This window comes from Mirounga leonina, unplaced genomic scaffold (assembly GCF_011800145.1).
Source record: "Mirounga leonina isolate KUSES-001 unplaced genomic scaffold, KU_Mleo_1.0 Mir_174, whole genome shotgun sequence".
Lineage (NCBI taxonomy): Eukaryota > Metazoa > Chordata > Mammalia > Carnivora > Phocidae > Mirounga > Mirounga leonina.
Window position 1 is genome coordinate 68,494,940 of NW_023270451.1, and position 24,715 is coordinate 68,519,654.

Below are 24,715 nucleotides of genomic sequence, written 5' to 3' on the forward strand. Positions count from 1 at the left end.
ACTGAGCCAGCCAGGTACCCCTGCTATGGCCATCTGTAAAGCAGTTAACTTACAGCCCTGAGAGTGGCTAACAGAGTGATTACTACTGAGAGGGTCCTCTCCAAGGAAACATCTCTCAAAAGTTGCAGATAAGGGGCGCCTGGGTGGCTCAGTCGTTAAGCGTCCACCTTCAGCTCAGGTCATGATCCGAGGATCCTGGGATCGAGCCCCGCATCGGGCTCCCTGCTCAGCGGGAAGCCTGCTTCTCCCTCTCCCACTCCCCCTGCTTGTGTTCCTGCTCTATCTGCTTTCTGTCAAATAAAATCTTAAAAAAAAAATGCTTTAAAAAAAAATTTGCAGATAAAAATCTTCTTTCAAGATAAATGTTGACAGAAGAAACTTAAACTGGGCACCTGGGTGGCTCATTCAGTTAAGCATCTATCTGCCTTCGGCTCAAGTCATGATCTCAGGGTCCTGGGATCAGAGCCCCATGTTGGGCTCCCTGCTCAGCAGGGAGTCTGCTTCTCCCTCTCCCTGTGCCCCTTCCCCTGCTCGTGCTCCCACACTCTCTCAAATAAATAAACAAAAAAAAAAGAAGAAGAAACCTAAACTGTAAACCGGAAGTGAAATAAAGATACTCGCCTTTGGAAAAATCCATCATAAAATGGTATAATTTCCCCTAGAATTATTAATAATAGTAATAAAATACCAACATCTCTCAGTTCAAAAGTCTTTTAAAAAATATTAATCTTCCACTTTTTGAAAGGGAGAGAACCAGACACACAGAATAACCCAATCTCGAGATTATAGTCAGCTGGTTCCATTACTGGCTGCCTTAGTTTTTAAAGGAAGTCCAAAGATCCCTGCAAAGTCTGGTTTATGATGAGCAAACAGCTCTTACTTTTTGCTTTGGACTAAATCAGCACTTACAAAAATGCAGTCCATTAAGCCTGATTCTTCAGCCTGATCTTACAATATTAATATTAACAATATTACAACACTCATTCCTCAGTTTAGGCACTTCAACTAATAATTTATATTCATATTTAATTTTTAAAAACACTCAAATCATACTGATCTCTCATCAAAAGCAGCACCATTTACCCCCTTCAGTCCAGAGTAATGGTTCCTAGTAAGTTTAGATCCTCGCTGTTTGTCTATCAGAATTACCTGTGGAGTTTTTTCAAAACCTGCATGCTCAGGCCTCATTACCTACCCCATGGCCTCTGGCTTAGGACAGGCTGGCATCCGTGTGTGTAGAACTGCACAGCCAGGAAATGCTCCCTACTCTACCCCCAGGACAAACGGGAAGAGGGCTATTTGCCTGCGGGTTCTCTGAAAATGCTCAGGACTCTCAACTAAGCTGCCCGGAGCGTGTAGTGGAGCCACTCCCCGAGCCCTTCCACGTGCCTTCCTGCACTCTGCTGTCACCCTCACTTCCTCCAGGTGGAGGTACTGCAAACTGAAGGTAGGAGAATGTGGATCCATTTTCAAGGGGCATTATTGGGCTGCTTTAGAGTGTAGGAAGCAGTGAGAGATATCACCTAACACACTGTAGACATCGGGCAGAGCAAATTCCATTAGACTGAACTGTTTCCAGCAAAAGTGGTAAACAACAGATGGGAAACCTAGAAGACCGCAAGTCTAATCTCAGGCCTTCCACTGACTTGCTCTTTGACCTTGGGCAGGTCTCTTCCTCTCTGCATCTCAATTTCTTCATCTGCAAAAAAGAGAAGTATAATACTGCAGTTCCTTACAAGGAAGAATTTACACATTACTAAAAAGGACTATAAAATAGGCTTCATATGGCATCAAAGGACTAGACTCAAATATTCAAAAACACAATATGCCACCTTCTTAAGAGTAGAAATTTCAGCTACCTGTATACCTCAAAGAATACATGTTAATTAAAATGAGTCACACTGAAAAAAAAAAAAGCACCAATTCTTAAGTAAAGCCACCCTACTCCAGGTGACTCACAAAAAGATGGTACATGGCTTAAAGGAAAAAACACAGGAGGGGATGAATCACAGATCATGGTTTATTCTTGGCGGTTTATAAACCACTGACCATAAGTTATTTCTTCTTCCTCTATTTCCTGTGAACGTTTAAGTGGGATTTTGGTAAAGCATGCTGTTACCTTCAGGTTAAAGCCCTATGGATGCCCAGAGCTTGACGTGGCCTGTCCTACCAGGAACTATAATTACCAGGCGGGCAGTCACCCCAGAGACTTTACCTTGCATAATATTTATCTGTTTTTCAGATTTAACACCCAAAATGCTGTAACTTAGAAACCATCACACAGTACAGTCATGGCTAGGGGCTGAGTCATCAAAGCCACTGCCCCTCTCCTCAAAGGCCACCTATCCCACTCCCCCAGATGCCCCAATGCCCTGGGTTCCTTCCTTTTAAAGCCAAACAAACAGAAAAACTTGCTTGGCAAGACATTCACCTGCACAGCAGTGTGAATTCTGTGGTGTTCATAATGGAAGCAGGAGCTTCATATACTCTTACTCTGGGAAACTCATTTACAATTTTAAAGAAGAAAGTCTATGTTGATAACTACCAAATCTTTCTAATTGGTCCTTTGTATTTCTTGTCTTATTGAATTTGACATATCTAAAATTATTTCCCTGAAAACCTAATCTTTTCTCCTAATATCTAGGTAGACTCCAACACCCTTGTCCCTAGGCTCCAAAGCTCTGGAAGGACTTTGATTAGGCTTTCTCCTTTATTCCATGTACTCAGTTGGTTTTCCAGACTCACTACTCGGTTTTCTTTTGTTTGTTTTTTAAAGATTTTATTTATTTGACAGAGAGAGAGAGCACAAGTTGGGAGAGGAGCAGAGGGAGAGGGAGAAGCAGACTCCCGCTGAGCAGGAGGCCGACGAGGGACTTGATCCCAGGACCCTGGGACCATGACCTGAGCCGAAGGCAGCCGCCTGACTGAGCCACTCAGGCGCCCCCAGACTCACTTGTCCTAACAAAATCTCTCTAGTTCCTTTTCTGTTTTCCCTGGCATGTAACTACACCAAGCCCAACGTACCATTCCACCTCAGATCAGGGCCTGGCCTTCCAGGCTCCACACTCTTGCCTCTGCAATCAGAGAAAGCTTCCTTAAAACAACTGCTCAGGTCATTTCCCATCAAGAGCAAGTTCCTCTTGTTTTCCTTCAAAACTCTTCATATTCCGGGGCGCCTGGGTGGCTCAGTCGTTGAGCGTCTGCCTTCGGCTCAGGTCTATCCCAGGGTCCTGGGATCGAGCCCCACATCGGGCTCCCTGCTTGGCGGGAGGCCTGCTTCTCCCTCTCCCACTCCCCCTGCTTGTGTTCTCTCTCTCGCTGTGTCTCTCTCTGTCAAATAAATAAATAAAATCTTTAAAAAAAAACCCAAAAACTCTTCATATTCCAGAAGCATGCTATCCAAACAAACTTATGAGTTCACTGGCCCCCTCCCCTATGAGGGAGGACCCCTGGCTTCTCAAGTCAAGATTCACTGTGCAAGCCACAACTCAAGGTATTTACCTGTTCCATAATTCAACAGGGAGCAGGGCTGAGAGGAAGAAAATAAAAGTCCTACTCATAATTAGGTAAAAAGAGAAAAAAAAAAATCACAAATTTTTGATTCTAGTGGTCTAGACCTAATGATTCGCTAGGACTTACACAGATCTTCTCTGTGGACTTTCGGACATTATGGTTGAAGCTAATGGCTAAATAGTTGGGATCACTTGAGAATTTCAACCATGTTATTCATATCCTTGATTTAGCAGAGAAAAATCAGCTGCTGACCTTTCAAAACCCCACTAATTGACTTTTGCTCATCTTACAAGCAATTGTAATTAATCCATCATGAAATGCAGTCATACACTTACAATATGTATTCAAAATAAAACCAACCATAAAATTCCATTTCATTCATTCAACTTTTTTTTTCTTTTTAGGTGGGGGAGGAGGTATCTATTAGATGTATTAAAAAATACATGTGAATATACATGTAGTCTAATTTTTGTAAGATTGAAACAGCAAATAAATTTCCAGATTTCCTTCAGTTAATAATTTCGGTTAACTAACAGATGTTTACTTTTCCACTCTTCTACTAGCTCCTCAGAAGTTGGAATATTAATAATGGATTTTTCAATTTCTCCTGTTTACAGTCTGTGAACACTAAAAAAAGTGAAATTCTACCCTCACAAACGAGGAGGAGTCAGAAACCTTTATTTCTTCAACCTGGGGAATGGCATTTCATGTGACCAAGCAGTTGTTCTGTGTGAAGGACTTGGTAAGCAGGGGCCCTAAAAGGTGACAGACATCTTGAGGAAAACTTCAAAAGAGCTGGTCAGGAGGAATGCCCTCATATAGGTAGGTGGACTTGCAAGAAGAAATGGCTTTGAAATTTAAAAATAACATTCTCTAAAATAACTAACTGGAATCCAACTTCAATGAGGAAAGCCTAATCCCATAGCAGACCCCCACAAAGACTTCCTGTGGTCCTATGGCACAGAACCAGCTAGCCATAAGGCTAGCCACGCCATATTTAGTTTACTGAAGGCTGACACGCTGCTAATGGAATAATATATCAAGCCACCAATCTGCTGGAGGATAAATTCAAGAATGTATCCAATTGCTTAAATGAGAGGGTCTTCTTTGTTTCTGTGTGGATAAAATATATAAGAAGTCTGAATTCATCAGATTCATAAATGTTCTCAGGTTAGTCCATGAGAGGCTCCATGCCCAGTGTGGAGCCCAACGTGGGGCTTGAACTCACAATGCTGAATCAAGACCTGAGCCGAGATGAAGAGTCAAATGCTTAATTGACTGAGACACCCAGGCATCCCTATGGGTATCTTTTAAAAGACAGAGTAAGATCTTATGAAGAGGGTCATGCAAGCAAAAAACAAACACAACTCCCTCCTCACACCTTTCAAAAAAAAAAATGGAGTGCAATTAGTAGGAATTAGTAAGAATTAGTAAACACTCAAAGAATTTTTACAATATGACTGATAGACTTAAATCTCACTAGAGGTAGCATTACAATTTTTAAGTATTCCAAGGTCAGGCATTTTTGTTCTATGTCAGAAAGGGCAAGGTCAAAGACATAGGGCACTAAAACCTGGAGGAATACCAGATCCATTCCGCTAAGTGCCAGGCCACCAACCAGAGGTGTGTAGTTACAGAACACGTTAAAGCACTCCGCCAGACTTAGAAAATCTTCTCCCATGCACTGCAGCTCCCTCCCCTGAAGTACTTCACCTGTAGAGGTCTGCAGAGCAGAATGAATGCTGCACAGAGATGAGAAGGAAGAAAACAGGCTCCTGTTCCCCCCAAAGCCATTCCCTTGTTGCCTTGCTGGTCTCACACACCCCTGCCTCACTCAGATGCTCTTTAGAGGCCGTTCATCCTAATTCAGACCTGGTATGACCCTGCTTACCTCCAAAGACTGCAAGCTAAAACACAGGAATAGGATTTGTTATTAACTTTCCACAAATAAGGGCAGTTAATGTACAATGAGCTAGCTGGTACTCTAAAGTTTTAATTACTAGACAATAATTTAGTTTGTCTTTAACATTAGAAAAGATACTTCATGCAATTACAAGTAAGTGGCCACACCTGGCAGACTTCGCCTATACACAGTGATCACAAGCAAGTGAAGAGAAAAACACATCCACACCCTCACGACTGAGCCCTGAGACTACAGCGCAAAGAAGGTAGAACACAGCTGTGGCTGTCTTTCCAGGCCACAGCCTGGCTCACATCCCACCGTCCACAAAGCCCGGACCGCTCTGTGATCCTCATGCTGACCATCAGTGAACATGAATGTGGTGTTTCTAATGAGTTTCCATTAAGTTGTTTAACCTAAGACGACCCTGTTTTTCTGTGTACAGTTAATTAAACCCTTGGGCCACATACCAACACCACATGTGCGTATCTCCAAGCCGATGGACAGAGGAGGTGGACCATGGAGCTAGCTAAATATTGTGGAAGCCACCAAATCCCAAACTCAGCATGTTATCTTTATTTCCTACAGCTGACATTTCCCCCTAGTGCTGAAGAGAAACTGCTCCACCTGGCCTCTGTCCAGGAGACTCATAATGACATCCAGCTGTTCCAAAGGCAGGATGATGTTTATGATTCCAACATGCACGGATCGATACTGAATTCTCAAGCCTGTTCTCAGACGGTTGTTGTTGGCTGATCAATCATCCATGCAGACAGATACATGTAGCTCTTGTCTGTGTAACTACACTAAAATGGCTAGGAATATAGTTAGCAAACACTAGGGGAACACAGAGCGTTATTTTAAGACAGGGTTACCTTCAGCCAGAATTTTAATTGTTTGGAAAGATTCACAGGCTACCTAACTGAAAAGAAGGATGGAGTAAATATTTCCAACATGAGAAAGCTTAAATTCACTAGGCCCACAATATAGTACTATTAAATAAATTTATGGTTTAAAATTTTTCTAAATGCCTAGTAAAAGAAAATTTGTTTCTCCTCTCTAATTTTAATGTCCAAGTCCCTGAAGCATTCCTTTTGTTGTAGTCAACTTCATTCTAGGGGAAGCAATTTCCCAAATGTTGATTTTTCTCACCAGCAAAATAAGAGGAGTATCCAGTCCACTGGCTAGCAACCCTCTAAAGGTGAGAAAGAATTAAATTGTAAACTGCCCAATTTTATAAGAAAATTGTTTTCAACCTTACTTGTCAACTTAATTCACAAAATAAGTGATCTACCAAGTCAGTTGAAAAATGAGTAAAATTAAATTGGAAAAAAACACAATTTATAGGGTCAAGGTCAAGGATGCACATGGCCCGGAAGGGTGGGAGAGAAACGAAAGCTGTACTGCAGTGGAAGTACCAGAGCTTCCAGGAGGGCAGGGAGAGAGGCCAAGTGTGGATAAAATACATGTGGAAGTAAAAAGGGAAACTGGAAAATAGTAAGGGTGCTTAAAAAGCTACCTGTGGATTAAAGAACTTTCCTTCCATCAATCTTTAAAATTACAGTTGTTTCTGAAACTAATCCCCTTGGCTGCATTTTAAGTTTTCCAGAGCTTTTATCATTGCTGTCTGGGAAGAGCAGGAAGGGATGCTAAAAAAAGAAAGAAAAGAAAAGAGAAGAAAAGAGAAAAGAAAGAAAAAGATGCTATCATACAGGAAATGAAAATAAATCAATTTCGAGATGGCATCTGCTACTTTCCTTTTAATGTCACAAGAGTAACAAACTTCATACTCAATTTCATATGACAAGCATCTTTATAAAACTAACCATATTACCCATTATAATTAGCTCTCTTGCAAGGTTAAATAATATAAAATTGAAAATTACTGGGTGACTACACTACAATCATACCAATTCTGTTTCTGAATGAACAAACTACATGGACACTTGGCAAAGGAAAACAAAATGAGAATAGAAGCAATGAGTCAGGGGGACTAGAGGACTAAAGCTGCTACAAACGGGAACACTGATTAATAGCAGGTTATGATAAGTATAAATCTGAAGTTTCAACTGGGAATTGCTGCTATACTAAAACTATGTATATCCACTGCAAAGTACATGCCTTGGAGCAAAGTTAATTGCAGGAAATTTCACAAGTAACTCCCTGCTCCTTAGTATATTATATAGTAGAGGTGTTGAAACAAGTTTTGGTTGTCAGGCTAAGCCTTTTGGTTTTCAGTTGAGTATTTGTGTTAACACGTCAACTTTCTCCTATTAGTTGTTTTATATTAAATTAGGTTTTTTGTCCTCTGAACTAAGATTCTCTCAGAATCACAGCAGGAAACTGAATGACTCCAATAAATTCACCAATTATAGATTAACCTTCAATGCCAGAGGCTAGTTTGCAATAAAAATTCAGTTTTGATCTCAGGATCAGGGAAGTCCAAAAGAAACTTCAATGTCAGGGGCACCTGGGTGGCTCAATCTGTTGAGAGGCTGCCTTTGGGCTCAGGTCATGATCGCAGGGTCCTGGGATCGAGTCCCACATCGGGCTCCCTGCTTGCTCCACGGGAGTCTGCTTCTCCCTCCTACTCTCCCTCTGTTCTCTCTCTCTCTCAAATAAATAAAAATATTAAAAACAAACTTCAAGGTCATCTGTACCAACCATTTCTGTGTACTTTTTGTATCAATTACCTGTTCTAAAACTTTCCATGAAAAAAATGAATTTTCTTCAGTAGTAGAGTTTGGGTTTGAGCAAAATGTCAAAAACAGCTCTCCCATGTTGAGTATATTTTAAGTAGGCTCCACACTCAGCGTGATATAGGGCTTGAACTCACGACCCTGAGATCAACAGTCAGCCGTTTAACTGACTGAGCCACCCAGGTGGCCCATGAGTATATTTTGACTACACTCTCAAAATACTCCTTGGGTTCCTGCACTTACCTACAATGTTAGTGTTGTCCATGTTTACATATTACAGAACACTGAATGGTAACTCCTACACATGTAATAGGGAAATAAAAGTTCACTTTGACCAATGTGATTTAATCCTTGTTACTAAGTGCTTTACAAAGCAATGCTTTCCTAACATTTTATTGATTTGATGAATCTTTTAGATTTTTTATTTATTTGACCGAGAGAGAGAGAGACAATGAGAGAGGGAACAGAAGCAGGGGGAGTGGAAGAGGGAGAAGCAGGCTTCCCGCTGAGCAGGGAGCCCGATGTGGGGCTCGATCCCAGGACCCCAGGATCATGACCTGAGCCGAAGGCTTAATGACTGAGCCACGCAGGTGCTCCTAGATGTGATGAAATCTTAAGAAATCTTAAGTCGGGGCACCTGGGTGGCTCAGTCATTAAGCGTCTGCCTTCGGCTGAGGTCACGATCCCAGGGTCCTGGGATCGAGCCCCGCATCGGGCTCCCTGCGCAGCGGGCAGCCTGCTTCTCCCTCTCCCACTCCCCCTGCTTGTTGTTACCTCTCTCGCTGTGTGTGTCTCTGTCAAATAAAATCTTTTTAAAAAATAAAAATAAATAAAAAATTAAGAAATCTTAAGTTATGTGGGCTTCTGCCTTCAAGTCTGTTCTGAACCTCATATACCAGCTGGTAGGAAAGTAAAATAGTACAACCACTTTGGAAAACAGTCTGTCAGTTCCTCAAATGGTTGACCAGAGAGTTACCATGTCACCCAGCAATTCTACCCCTAGGTAGACACCCAAGAGAAATGAAAACGTACGTCCACATAGAAACTATTCAAAACAGCCAAAAGGTAGAAACAACCCAACTGTTCATCAACTGACAAATGGATAAAAATGTGATAGCTGTAAAATTATCTGGCCATACAAGGTATGAAGTACTGATTCATGCTACAACGTGATGAATCTTGAAAACATGACGGGAACTGAAAAAAACCAGTCACAATAGACCACATATTATATATTCCATCATGAAAAATTCCAGAATAGGCAAATCTATAGAGACAAAAAGTAGATCAGTCATTGCCTAGGGTTGGGGATGAGGAGGTGATAGCTAAGGGATCTTTTTTAAGGTGAAGAAAATCTTCTATGATGAAAATGTGGTAATAGCTGTACACAACTGAGTTTGCTTTTAAAAGCCATCAAATTACATGCTTTAAATAGGTGAATTTAATGTATATGAATTATAATTCAATAAGCTGTTATTTTTAAAAATCTGTTTCTGAGATGTGAAGTACTTGAGAATCAGCAAAAATCTCTTCCACAAAGCTTTCCTGGTCAACAGTAAAAGAATTAGTTGAAGTCCAATTTACTTTACTGTAACTGGAACCAGCTCACAGTATTTTGTTATGTACATTTCTAAAATGTGAATGCAGTTTAAGAAAATACATCATTACATCAGCTATTCCAGGCAGCCTGCCATGAGACATTTTTACCAAAAAAAATCTTAAAAGGAATCCATTTAACCAACCTCAGAGTATATGTTCTTTCTCGTTGCCTCATCTCCTTATAAGCTGTCATATCCCTAAAATTCTCATGTTTAACAATACTAGGCATCATTAATTTAGTCATTACCTGTCTACGTGTACACACACACACACACACACTCTCCCTGCTCCGGTGGAGCTTACAATCTAGTAAGACAAGATAAACAATACATGTTGTTTTTCAAACAGGGTGCTATGCTGTGGAGGAATGTTGGTTTACATGGAGGATCTAGGAAAGGAGGCTTCTTTGACAGATGTCTGAGGTGAGAAAAGAAGGTGCCCAGCCATACAAAGACCAAGGAAGGTAACTCCAGGCGGAGGAAATAATTTTTGAATGGGAGAATCAGGAGGAAAAAAACAGAACAAAAAAAGGATTAACTGTGCACTGCTGGTGACCAGCATTCCTCCGTGAGTCTCCTACACCTAGTACAGGCATGTCTGGCAAGGTGGCTTGCAGATTATGGCTGGAATAAGACTTTTCACAATTGTTCAGTAAGAAAGGTCACCTCTGGTTAAGCCCCGCCTGAAGTGATCTTCTTGGACCTCTTGGCAGCCGTTTATTATGTGCACCTCCCATTCTTTCACCACACATGGGTACAAGGTGCTGTATAAGGAAGTGCTGGGACATAGAGACATGCACCCCAGTGACCTCTAAGGCAGGAAATCATCTAGTGGCACAAAAAGGTAGGCATGAACCACACACACAGGTACAAAGTAAAAGTGGGCCACAAAAAAGGGAAATAAAATGTAGGAGTGTGTGGAGATCGCTTGCAGCTGGAGCATCAGGGGAAGCCTCATGGGGTGGGGGCATGAGAGCAGAGTCAGTGATGCCTGAGAACTTGGACATGTGGGGGAATACAGACTGGTTTGTTGTATCCCTAATTAAGTATATCTCAAAATATTTTTAGCTCCCCAACCAAGTTACAAGCTCAGGGAGAGAAGGCCTGATATTCCTTACATTTCTCTGTGATTCTTAGCATTGTATCATGATGTATTGTGATTCATCATGGGAGAGGAGATGTTGATTTCTCAGCACTGAGACAAGGCTGAATTATTCTTTGGGCTTCAAAAGCAGAAGACTCCCCAAACCTCTTAATACACCATCTCATTTCACAGGGACATTCCTAGGAGTTTTTCCAAAATTCAAAGTTATTACAAGTAAGCAGGTATATAGTGTGCTTCTGAATACATACACATATACAATGTTTACATGTGTATTGTACATCACTATACCTTAAGTTCAGAATCTCACAAAATTATTTTAAACTTCCACCGCTAAATCAAAGTTTGTACTTGAGAGAAAATACTTTTTTCACTGATCAAACTTTCCCATCCAGGCCCTCATCATCCCTTCCCATTCCCAACAAAAAACCTTAAACCAGAGAAGAAAAGCCAAACAACATTTTTTAGGCAGTGTCTCAACATCTCTAAAAAATATTCCATGGCCAAACTCACCATAGAGAGCTGTCCAAGTTTGATTAATTACATCTAGACACACAGTTCCTGACCTGAAACAGATGGAAAGAATGGCATTTTTTAAAAAATTAAGAAATCTAGTCGCATGTATCTGGCAACTAATTTTATCAAGAAAAGTATCTTTAACAGATCATAAGAAAGAAAGAAAAGAAAGAAAAGAAAAGAAAGAAAGAAAGAGAAAGAAAGAAAGAAAAAGGAAAAGGAAAAGGAAAAGGAAAAAGGAAAAGAAAGGTAAGGAAAAAGAATCCCAATTAGGGAAGGAAAAGTATGAGCAGAATATTTACAGTGTTAGTGTCTCCTTAAGAGAGTGAAAGGAAAAACCCACAACTACACAATGGAGAGACCAGACAACACCTTCATGAGAATTCACACTGACTGGGGGGGGGGGGGGGGGTTGGGAGGAGAGAGACACACACCTGTGTGTCTCCCCAGGACCCCGAGGGCACAATCACACTTTGTGGTTTTCTGGCCTGAAGTGCATCCTCTGGATCTAATGAGGAAACACCAGACAACCCCAACTGAGGGACGGTCTTTAAAATAACTGATCCATATTCTTTTAAAAATGTCAATGTTAAAAAAGCTGAGGAACTATTCCAGATTAAAGTAGTTTAAAGAAACGTGACAAGTAAATGCAATACATGGTCCTGGGCTGATCCTTCACTGAGGGGGGGAAAAAGTGCCAAAAAGGTACACTGCTGTAATGTGGCAGTAGACTAAAAAGTACTGTATTGATACTCAGTTCCTGAATCAGACTATACTGTGGTTACGTAACAAAACATCCTTGTTGTTAGGATGACTGATACACAGAAGTATAAAAGGACAACGGGGCATGATATGTGTGTACAACCCACTCAAAGAATTCAGAATACCTCATGTGTATGTGTGTAACAGTAGAATTTAGTGCCGTGACAAGGAAAAACCGCAGAAAAAAATCATGTATTGCAAACAGCATCGGAAGTATGTGATAGGAGGCAAATCTTAAAGTATCACTAATAAAATATTAGAAGGAAAGAAAGGGTAGATTCATTAACTGAAATAAAACTACAGCCATTCATGTTTGCTTTACTCTCAAGAACTAAGAAACACTTTAAGGGCTGAAGATAGTAATTCTGTATACAGAAAACTGGTCTCTGAATTGTGTCCATACGAAGAGAACAGAGATGTGGAATATTACAAATCCTAGCTAGGTATCGCAGGAAATGAAGGACCCACTCACGACAGTGGAAAAACTAAGCAACCCAACAGCAGGGTTTGCACTAAGTGGTTTAGAGTATCAATAACCCTGGAACTCCAGTTTAAGTGACCATACAGTCCTCTCTGTTGATAAAATCCAAAAAGATAATTGAGACTTTTTTTAATAATGGAGAGAGAGAGAGATGAACGCTAATAAGAGCAGTTGCTGCTAAGATTTAACATTTTTAAATAGTTACTTACGCTTCATCAATGTTGGGATGGAAAATTTTATTCATGAATCCTGTAAAAAGAAATGTTAATTAGCAGCAAAAAAGTGTCCAGAGAACAATTCACTTTTTAAGTATTTCAGTACTGGAAACAATTTCAATATTGGAAAAAGTTGATGATACCCATAACTCATTATTTTTAACTTAGATGTTTGGTTACTGGTAAGACTATATATTCTCCTGACAGTGTCAATTACTTAAAACACATCAGAAGTTCTCTTTAAAAAATGAGCAAACTTTGAGAGCAACGCAGCTTCTTATATACAAAATAATCAAGAGAATCTTTTCTGAGCTATGAAGGTACTTGCCAAGAAAATTTGTAGTACTAAATGGGTTATAACTAGTGCCGATTACTTTTATCAGAAAGTTAAGAAAGCTACTCTGACTTCCCTCCTAAAGGTTTTATTGTTCAATCTCTAAATTTAGAGGTTCTGCATTTGAACTTCTTCTGAAGCTCAGCTACTGGTATCATACTGCTACACTGCATGCGGAACATGAATGAAGCTGTTGAAACACTAAAGGAGCACCGCTTCCAAACCACAAAGGATTTCATAAGAACAGTGACCAAAATATTTCCTTTAACTTTAGTCTACTCATTCCAGGAAACCCAGTTTTGATTAAAATTGGGGCAACCAAGAAATGAGGCAAGGAGTTAAAAAAAAAAAAATCAGTCAGATGGCTGTATCTGTCAGGGATTCAAGTTTTTTGATTTATTCCTAGAAAAATAGACTAACAAATATACATATATATTTTTCAAAGATTTATTTATTTTTTTTAAAGATTTTATTTATTTGTTTGATAGAGAGAGACACAGCAAGAGAGGAAACACAAGCAGGGGGAGCGGGAGAGGGAGAAGCAGGCCTCCCACCAAGCAGGGAGCCCGATGCGGGGCTCGATCCCAGGACCCCGGGGACCATGACCCGAGCTGAAGGCAGACGCCTAACGACTGAGCCACCCAGGTGCCCCAGGATTTTATTTACTTTTAAAGATTTTATTTGACAGAGAGACAGCGAGAGAGGGAACACAAGCAGGGGGAGTGGGAGAGGGAGAAGCAGGCTCCCCACTGAGCAGGGAGCCCGACGTGGGGCTCGATCCCAGGACCCTGGGATCATGACCTGAGCCGAAGGCAGACGCTTAATGACTGAGCCACCCAGGCGCCCCTAAAGATTTTATTTTTAAGTATAATCTCCACACCCAACATGGTGCTTGAACTCACAACCCTGAGATCAAGGGTCGCATGCTCTACTGACTGAGCCAGCCAGGCATCCCTAGACTTTAACAAACATACTGACATTTAAATTCCAAGGAGAAAATAATTTTTTCTTTAATTAGAATCAGTGGTTTAATCAGTTTGTATTTATGCAAATGACAATATGCTAAAGCAGAGGCCCGCTGTCAGAGATGTCATTTTATCATCCTTATCTCATTTCAAGACTTCCTTATTCTGTTCCACACTTTCAATAAATTTAAGTTCCCCACTAAAGTGACCATCACTATGTCCCTCCCAATCCCACCCTCTCTTACCCCCCGGCCCCACCTCACATTTCTCTTTCCTTCACTCAAAATATACTTGGTCAACACCTGTTTGCCAGGCACAGTGCTTGCTCAGGGCACTAGGTAAGTCAAGCAGCACGTTATTCTCCAAGAGGTCACTGCGGCAGGAGGACAAGACACAAGGCAGTAAGTGCAGTGAGCACAAAGAACTGACATAATGGAGGGCCTGAGAAGGGAAAGAGGAAGGTATCAGGAAAAATGCAGAGAAGGGGCACTGGAGGAGGATCCTCAAGGACGAGTTTCGACAAAGGCCATCTCGGACAATCTAAGAAACTTCGCTACACTTAGGAAACAGATACAAGAATACAAAATCCCAGGTATTCTAGTCTTTGCTTGCTCTACTCACTCCGATACTAACTATGCTTCTAATTTTTGTTTTTTAATCTTTTGTGTTGAAATAGCTTCACGTTTTCTCTACTATCAAGAGAGCCCATGCCATGTTTAAATTACTCTGATGCAAAAAGAAATGCCTTGTGTCTAATTACTATTTCATATTAATTTTTCATTAAGGAAATAAGATGCTTCCAAGTCTAGACTTAGGAAGTATAGTGCATATTGAAGAGATTAAACTAAGCCAATATAAATGTTAAGGGGATAACAATTCTATATGACTTTAGAAAAACACTAATAAATGTATCCAGGAAGAACCATGAGGATATTTGTTCCAGCATTATTTATAAAAGCCAAAAACCAAATGCAATCCTATCAAAAGGGACTGGAGAAACTATAGTACATCCATATACTGGGAGTCCTATACAGCCAAAGTAATGAACTAGGTAAGTATCAATTTGGATAGACCCATAGCTGAGGGGAGAAAAAAAAAAAGTTGCAGAATGATATTTACAGTATGATACCATTTAGATAAACTAAAAGCAACACTACCTATCTCTATGGTAACAAAAGTACAGAAAACTGTACTGGACCAATATATACCAAACTTAACGAAGTAATTAATTGTTTCAGTGAGGGTGCAGGGTCAAGGTCATGGTGGGAATGGGGAACAGAATGGGAATGGTGATTAAAGAAGAATCTATAACACTATATTCCTTTTAGAAAGAGGTAATGTGCTTGTATATTATTTGCTCTTTTTAAGTGTGCACATAGATAGGATACTAGAAGCAAACATATACAACTGTTTACAGTGGTTAATTCTTCATGGTGGGAATATTTTCTCCATTACTCTTTTCAAATCACATCACCACCCCACTCGCCAATCCCGTACCAGAAGTGGGATCACAGCAATGTAAAAAAGCTTGAAGGAAACAACCAAGTGTCAACAGTAGTCAACTTTGAGAGACTCCTGCATTAATATTACTCTAACTTTCCAAAATTTCTACATTGTGTAAGTTAAAAAATTATAAACAGTAGCAAACATTCTAGAACAGACCTAATTATACATAGGTTATCTAATGCTGAACCATTTTAAGGAAAATCAACTATTTTATCTGATCTCAAATCTCACTCCTGTTTAAGTAAATTCATTACCAAAAAAACACAAAAAACAAAAAACAAAAACGAAAGATCTTCAGGTTTTAAGGCATGTGATCTTCAAGATCAGTTACATATAGGAATATATTGCTAATCACAACTGCCAAGAAACTTCCTGATGAGTGGGAAACACTAATGTTTAGCCACTAGATGGTTTAATTCAGGAGACTCATTCTGTTATATGGAAAGTACTTTGGCTTGAGGACACAAGAACTTAAAATTCATTCTTGATGCTTACAATCCTGCTTCTGCTAGATGTCTCAAGCGTTAACACCTAGTCAAGCAACATCTATGGCAGAGGTCCCCAATGCTAAAGGTCAAGAAGCACCTGGAGAGCTCTTTGAGAGCTCTTTGAAGACAGAAGTGCTATGCTAGAAGGTGCCAAGTGTTACGGAGAAAAACCCAGTGAAGGGGACTCTGGATAGGAATGCTGGGGTGGGGGCTGCAGTTTTAAATGGGATGGTCAGGGAGGGCCTTATGGAGAAGGTGTCGATTCTAAGGAGGCAAGGGAGGAATCATTCAGTATCTAGGGGAAGAGTGTCTATACAACACGAACAGCCAAGTTCAAAATTATCAGGAGTTTGCTTGAAATGTTTGAAGACCAGCAGAGAGCCTGGTGAGGCTAAAGCGCAGTAAGTAAGGAGAAGCCTAGAAGTGAGGTCAGAGAGGTGATGAGCATTTGTGGGCCCTTCTAAGGCTATGGATTTTGAATCATTCTGAGGTGGGAAGCCAGAGACTTAGCTAGAGCAATGATACATACAATCCCTCTTTAAGATTTTTGTTTTAACAAAAGCCTTATCTCCTTAAAAAAAAAAAAAAAAAAAAAAAGGTGACGATGGAAACAGCTCAATCAGGTCACAGCACCTCAGTGCTGGGGACAAAACGAAGGTCTGGAGCAAAATGAAGTGGGCTGTCTCTCCTACGGTAAGAATGAAGCTTCAACAATCTGATGTCGCAGGGAACCTCAAAGGTGTTAAGTCAAGAATACAGCTAGGGTCAGAAGAGCTTTAAATGTTTACCAAAACAGTCTCTGAAATATTAAGGTGCCTCCCTCCTGGTACAAGGCCTGGAGATTACATTTGGAATCAATACAGTTTCCACACTGTTTTCAATTAAGTCAAGATTTTGGCTTGGTTGAATCCAAGAGTACATAACAGGGAGCGCCAAAAAGAACTTGGTAAACACAGTCTTAGTAACAAATGGGTTGGAGCCCAGTCCCCAGTGCCCCTGCTAAGTATAAAACATCATCTGAGCTCTGAGACAGAGGGCAAAATCAAACTGGAAAGAGCAAAGTATTAAAAGGGACTTGAGTTTTGGTCCCAACCCTGCTATTAACTGCAGGCCTTGGCTAGATCGCTTCACTTCTGTGGGCCTATGTCTTTACATGAAAATAGCTGGACTGTATGATCTCCAAAATCTCCACTCTTATTCTGTTAATAAAGGGACTATTAGCTCTAACAATCCAGGATTTAATAACAATGGCCAGAGCTCTGACAACAGAGGACTTTGGGGAAAATGCCCAATAGTTAAGTCCATAAAGAAAATTAATTCTGCAAGGCATACTTTTAGGCACAGAAATATTCTGGAGCATATAATACAAAGCTAACAACATGCTAAAGTACCACGACGAGACACAAAATCCACAGACTATTCCAGAGTTGGCAGAGACAGAGTTTATAACCTTGCCTTTGAGGAACAAATTCAGCCAGACCAATTCTACCCAAAAAACAATCTCCAAACGACAATGATCTCTTCCTATACCAGGCTTTTTCAACTGTTAGAAAAATACCCAAAGCAAATAAACAGAAAGAGTGTATCTCCTTTACATTTGCTCTTGAGCAAGCTGTGGGGAGCGTTTCTGGCAAAGCCACTTACATTCTGGATAACGATGGGAACAATGGCACTTTGGACAAGGACGGGAGGAGATGGAGAAAGAACAGGCTAGGAATTCAGAGAGGGAACATTCTCAGGACTGAGCGTGTTTGCCCTGGCATGTTTTCCTTCCTTTTGGCAATGCTATCACCACACTAATGAATACGTCTGCAACAAGAGAATTTTCCCAACACTTGTTTCCATTCAACCACGAACTATTTTGAAGCTATTTTAAGAAAACATATTTTGAAAACTGCTTTTATGAAAACATGATAAGTGGAAGCAGCAAGTCATTTTTAATCTACATGATTTAAGATTTTATTCACTACCAGACATTTTCTAATCATATATATATTTCAGTGATTTGACCAGATAAAATTCAGAACTCCTTCGACTCTTTTAGACAATTATTCTCTGGCATGACTCAGGCACTTATAAAAGGGAGGACATTAGGAACAAAGGTTTAGCTAATAAGTTCACCACCTCTGTTCTCTATCTTTCAGCAGAAGGGAATCAGGTGATACATAACCCTGGAGGAGGAATCCAAATCATGCTTAGGTGAGGTTAAAAAAAACTACTTATTTTAAAAAATAACAGATTATTAAAATAGAAAAATGTGCCATGCTTTTGCTTGTTACACTCCAATACTCAACTGTTCTAGAATAACAAATCTTTTGACCCATAGGCTAATAGAGAAAAGTAACATCATGCCGAGTCATGTAGAAAACTGGTTTTTATTTCAGCCTGTTTCTGTGTCTAATCCCAGGAAGAGATCTGTACAAAGTTGTACCCGCTTTCGAGTAACTTCTGATATTGGGGTCAATATGTAAATAAAAGTGGCAAAAAATCATCACCTTTGTTTTACTTGTGAGGATATTTTTAATGATCAAATTTGTGGACAGAATGAAATACCTAGAGCCAGTTATCAATACAGAAATTTCCTTCAGAATAATCTTGTGAAATGAAAAGTTAAACAAGCGACTCATGAAACAAGGTAAATCTACCCTAAGGTAAGTAGATGAAAAGCACCAAAGGCAAAAATGGTTAGCTCTATCCCAGGGGTAAAATGAGCTTGGACTGAAGATGGTTGAGGCAGTTGTGGCTGATGCAATTTAATTATAAGTTTATGAATTCCTTTGAGAAAATGGTAAGTGAATACATTCAATTATTCTGATATTCCATCTTCACAATAGATGCCCATATAAAGTAGACTATTCAGAAGCAAACTCATTAATTCTATTTTTTAAAGTAGATATAGTTGTTCAAAATATATTTATTAAAGATCGAATCTTATCGCCCCTAGCAGTAGTATCTCGGACTATACGTTTTTTAAGGGTAATAACTTGAATCTCCATTCCTAGCATGCAGGAGGTGACCAGGGTTGGGATGTTTCGGCTAAAAAGGGGGTGGGGATGCCGCCAGCTTCACCAGCAACAGCCATCCTGTCAGCTTTGTGCATGAGCACATGCTCAGAGAGATTTTCATCTTACCTCAGACAGCTAGGCCCAGCCCGTGGCAGCCTGCACCCGGGCAGAAGTCTCTTCAGAGAGCTGAGCCTTTCCTACTCAGGAGAGATGGACCTGGGCCGGTCTCTTCTTGGGTGAGGAACCAAGCAAGGAGCTCACTCTCAATGCCCTGTGTCATGGGAACTTCTGAACTGATCCTGTGTGTGTTCAGGAGATCTAAACTCAACAAGGGGTCCTTCTTTTCTGTTTCTTCCTTTCTCTCTGATAATATGGAATCTGAGGAATGGGCTGGATGGATAAGAAAAGTTCATTTATAACTAAGAAAAGGTGAAGTGTTATCCTTCAACAGCCTAACCCTGCTACCAACCTAGCAGATTACCAAAACCTGCAGCCTTAAATCTACTCTCCTGTAGTTTCATTTTTGACAGATATTTAATCTCTGTCCTTTCTCCACAATTTATCTTTCACTCTTCTGATCATTCTTAAAACCACTGTCTGAATCAGGCAGTATTTATTCTCATGGTCAGAGGCAGTAAAGTATAGAACACACGTGGCCACTCTTAGTAAACAAAGTCGTGGTTAGAAGATCTGGCTCCAGTCAGACTGCCTAAGATCTACTCTGTGAGCCTTGGGAAAGTTAAGAGTTACTGAATCTCTTTGCCTTTGCTTCTTTCTTCATAAAGCTAGGTTAATTTAGGTTAATATTGGTATCTACACATCACAGGGCTGTTATAAAGAGTAAATGAATCTATGTACTGCAGTTGACCGGCAACCGGCCCACAGTAAGCACTCAAGGTTACTATTAGTTTCATGAGCTCAGGTAAGCAACTTCATCTCACTTTCCTCATCCTAAGAATGAAAATATCTGCCCCTGCCTACTCCTCTCTGAACCCTTTAGCCAACTGTCCAGAGCATTAGAGGCTGTGTTGATTACTGGATATTAGGCTTCCTACAACCCCATCACACTGGAAATAGCAAATACAGTTACTGTAACATTTAGTACTAAAAGACCATTCTAATTGCATTTGGGATGGGGGCAAAACACTAGACTGGAAACCAGAAGGCAGATTCTGCAACTAGAATTGGCCCTAGTTAGTAGTGATTTATCTCCACCTTCCTGAGCCTCATTTTTACTATCCTTAAAATAAGGCAACTGGGTGATATAATCTGTGACGTTCCTTCTAGCAATATGGTTTTCACAACACCAGAAATATGAAACAAATCTTAAATTGTGGTGAACAAGCTTTTCAAAGGGAACTAAGACATCACTCTTATTTGTTTTTAGAAGAATCACAGTTTAACTAAAGAAAGAGGAAGCCAAGAATACATGTTTTCATTATAACCATCCAAAAAAAGAAGGAATGGAGTTAATGCCAAAAAGATGTCAAAATTAATAACCAGCTCAAAAGCTAGAGGTCACCTACTATAATTAAAGTAGGAACTAATCTAAAGAGCAAGTTAGGTGGAATTTTTATATAGCAAATGGAAAGATTATATAATAATGAATCGCCAAAGGCAGAATTAAAACTGACATAAGCCAGCTTCAAGAAGGAAATGGACAAATCTTCTGACAGAAGCAAGCTTGTACAGAGGCAAGGCTCTCCTTAGAGGTGGCCTGGGGGAGGGAAAGCGCACTACTATTTTTATTCTGGCTAATAGCAAGACGAAAGTGAATGAATTTATATATTACAGACGTGAACAGGGGTTTTTCCATTAATAGGGCCAATTTAACCACTAGCTGCTTCCATCACTGAGAACTTCAGCACCTGGCCCCCAAGTCTCTCTCTCGTCATTTTAAGAGCTATCACCCATACAGACCACACTCCTCACACCCTGTCCTCTCAGTTCCCGAAGCTTCTCCTCAGTGTACCTTTCCTCTACCACATCTCATTCACACTGCCAGGACATGCCTTGAACATTGTCATCTTACAAACGGCTTCACCTCCAAAATCACAGCACCTTCTGCCCACCACACTCCTGACCCCCCCCTTTTCTTCCCGCCTACCAGTCCTATCTTCACCCCTCTCCTTGCTTAGTTTAAGATTGAAGAGCTATCGCCATCATCGCTTTTTAACAACCCTCTGCAAATCCTGTGCCCTCTCCCCTCCAAAACGCCCATCTACAACAGGAGGAAACCCATCATTCACATCCGCTGTCCTTGGACTTGAAGGTGCCACTGAACACTCCTTCGTTCACTTGCTCACACCCTCACCTCAATACAGAGCAGGCAATGTTATCAGACCCTGAGGTGGGGAGAAAGAGTATCAGTAGAACGGACCCAGGGACTGCCTTCATAGAGTTTATATCTACTGGGCTAGCAGGGAGGAGAGACACAGTGTACACACCAACTTTAAAAAGTATGCTCAATTACCTTTTGTGGATTCAACATCACCGGTAATTTTCCTTTCTCCCTTCACTAGTGGCCTGGTCCCCGTTCTCCCATGACTTGTGCATTTTACCATTATTCTGCAAATCTCCCGTTCCCTATGCTCCTCCATTTCTCACTCTGACTTAAAAACCCTGCCCATTTTCTTTGAGAAAACGGGAGCCAATGGACAGGATTCCTCCTTTTTCCCATCAAAATCCTCCCAGCACACGTGCTCACTTATCCTGCCTCAACAGTTCACTCAAATGCTTAAGGTCTTCCCAACACAAGTCCTCCATTTGTGTTCTGATCTTGTCCTAACATCTCAAAGGCACTGTACCTTCAATCTTCCTCCTGATCCCCAGCATCACCAAGATTTCCCTCTTTTCTAGACAACTCCCTACAACAAGCACATCAACATCCTTCAGAGTTTCCCATTTCAGAGGTAAAAAATAAAACCTTCCTTTTATCTCCCCCCATTTGTGTGCTTTCCTTCATACAGCCAAACTTCTTCAAAGCAATGTATTCCAGACACCAGAGTTTCTCAATGTTGGCACCCTGATCCAAACCACTAGTATTTCTACTCTTCTCCCACAATAATAGAGTGATCATTAAAACCGGCTTAAAACCTTTCAATGATTTTTCCATTGCATTAAAAATCAAATTCAATGGGGCGCCTGGGTGGCTCAGTTGGTTAAGCGACTGCCTTCGGCTCAGGTCATGATCCTGGAGTCCCCTGGATCGAGTCCCGCATCGGGCTCCATGCTTGGCAGGGAGCCTGCTTCTGCCTCTGGCCCTCCCCCCTCTCATGTGCTCTCTCTCTCTCATTCTCTCTGTCTCAAATAAATAAATGGAATCTTTAAAAAAAAAAAAAAAATCAAATTCAAGCCTTTAACCTGGCCTACAAAGCCCTACAGGAGCTCACCCTGCCTGCCACTTGGACCCTATCTCCTATTTCACTGTTTACCCATCCTTCTTTCTTCCTTGTGCATGCTAAGCTCCTATGTGCCTCAGGGCCTTTGTCCTCACAATTTCTTCTGCTTGAAATGCTCTCCTCCCTGATCTTAAAGATGAGGGCTGGCTTATTTTTCCCTTTTCACTTAAACCTCAAGCTTAAATTTACTTTGTCAGAGAAGCCCTTCCTGAACACCTAATCTAAGGTAGCTATTATGTCAATTTCATCACATCAATTCTCTATAAAGCTATCAGATATTTTAAATTTTTGCTCTATCTTTTTTCCTCAAAGAATGTAAGGGTCAGAGAGCAATTTGTTCACCTCTGTATCTCTAGCACCTAGAATAATGTCCTGCACATAGCTGGTACCTAATAAATATGTGAGGCTGATTAGAAGAAATGGTGTAAAATGTATCCATATTCTGAGAAAGTAGGTTCTGCTTCAGCTGCCAGATACACTCTAAAAAAAAAAACTATCCTGAAAAATTTCATTTTCAGAACAGCAGTAAAAAGGGAACTTTTAACAATGGCTTACATTCTCATAGCATTATCTAAACAACAACAAAAAAACTTTTACAAAACTTTCCTACTAGAACCTTGTTTCTCTCTACTGGAATTCAAAAGCTATAGATCACTACAAAGTAGCAATTATATAACTGAGACAGAAACTAAATTCAAAACCGAAGTCATGAAACTAGAGAAGTATAGAGGTGATCTGAATGGAATTTTGCTTCCTCAGTCTAAGAGTTCATTCTATTTGTGGAAATATAATGGTCCAAACAGGCCTCTCTTAAATGACTAACCCCAAACCTTTCAGAAATGACATACCCTACTCCAAATCCTGGTCCACCCCTGACAAGACACCTGAAGAGGTAATTGTACAATGTTTCCATCTAGGTAGACACAAAGTAAAATGGTAAACATTCTATACTCTATAGTTTAGTCATACTATAAAATTCCATTCCAAAAATATTGTGAGGTAATTTCTGGCAATAGTGAATTAAAAATTTATAATGCTAGAAGCGTCTGCTATTCTGACAATGAAAAAGGTTAAATCACCTTCCTCAATTGCTGGCACAAGATATCAGAGTATCTTCTAATTAAGAACCTCTGACAGACTGCGAGACTTCGAAGGTACTCTGACAAGTTATCTAATCTAGTTTCCTTGAAACAGAAAGATCTAAACTATTCTATTTAGAGGATAGCTGACCTAACCATAAAGGCCACTGGTAGAGCTCAGCATAGTATTCCAGCTATTGTTATTGTCCATGACATGTCCATGTCCATTTTGTCTCCATTTACTCATATGGTTTGGTAGCTCTTGCTATATGCCATTGGCATCAAATTCCATTGCAGAATGAGTGCAGTTTTTTCCCCTGGCCATTTTATCAACATTAAGCAAACTATTAAACAGTCCCTCCAGAATCTTGCTGTCAACGAACCATTCCTCTTACTCTGCTGTATCATCAAATTTCAATCCAGATGCACAATGCATGCAGCCTTCTCCTGGGAGAGTCTTCCTCACTGTTAACGTGGAGATGTACATAGGCACTTTTTCAAAAGTTAGTTTCTAGACTTGTTAGCTGGATCTTACAACATAGTTTTCTATTTTTAAGAAGTATAAGTGAAAAAAAGTATAAGTGGTGACAGAGTTCCCACACTAAGGAAAGGTTAAGGTTATTTACAAAAGATTCTAAAATACTCTATAATAGTTCTATCTGAAATTAGTCAAACGCAGTTCTATTAATATACTACCCAGTAATCTTTTAAAATAAGATAAAATGACAAATTCTTTTTTTTTTTTTTTTTAAGATTTTGTTTATTTATTTGACAGAGAGAGAGAGCACAAATAGGCAGAGCTGCAGGCAGAGGGAGGAGAAGCAGGCTCTCCACTGAGCGGGGAGCCCGATGCGGGGCTCGATCCCAGGACCCTGGAATCATGACCTGAGCCAAAGGCAGCCGCTTAACCAACTGAGCCACCCAGGCGCCCCTAAAATGACAAATTCTCAATTTTCTCTTGAACACTAGTGTTTAAGTAAAGTAGCTATGGTGTGATGGAGACTATTGTAGATCCCGAAGGGAGACTTCAAGGAATTTTCAAGGCCTTTAGAGGCTGGAAGCCTTAAATCTAGTATTTTATGTCTGTATTTTATTAGAAGACATAATTTCCCCCCTGGGCTTAGGTTTATTGAAAGTATTATTATTACTTA

General features: G+C 40.3%; 1 protein-coding gene across 4 annotated transcripts in view; it reads right to left on the reverse strand.

The window, feature by feature from the left end:
* The window catches only part of UBE2H (ubiquitin conjugating enzyme E2 H), a 108,406-nt gene that overhangs the window by 13,410 nt on the left and 70,281 nt on the right, over positions 1-24,715 (reverse strand). For 2 of the 4 annotated variants that reach the window (XM_035021102.1, XM_035021105.1), the window contains 2 exons: positions 12,781-12,820; positions 11,326-11,378 (listed from right to left, as the gene is read on the reverse strand). The exons of 1 other annotated variant lie outside the window; for it this stretch is intronic. In XM_035021102.1, the coding sequence (XP_034876993.1) occupies positions 11,326-11,378; positions 12,781-12,820 (93 nt within the window). Of the gene's footprint in view, positions 1-11,325; positions 11,379-12,780; positions 12,821-19,210; positions 19,475-24,715 lie in introns of all 4 variants that reach the window. One more of the 4 variants, XM_035021104.1, reaches the window with a different exon arrangement.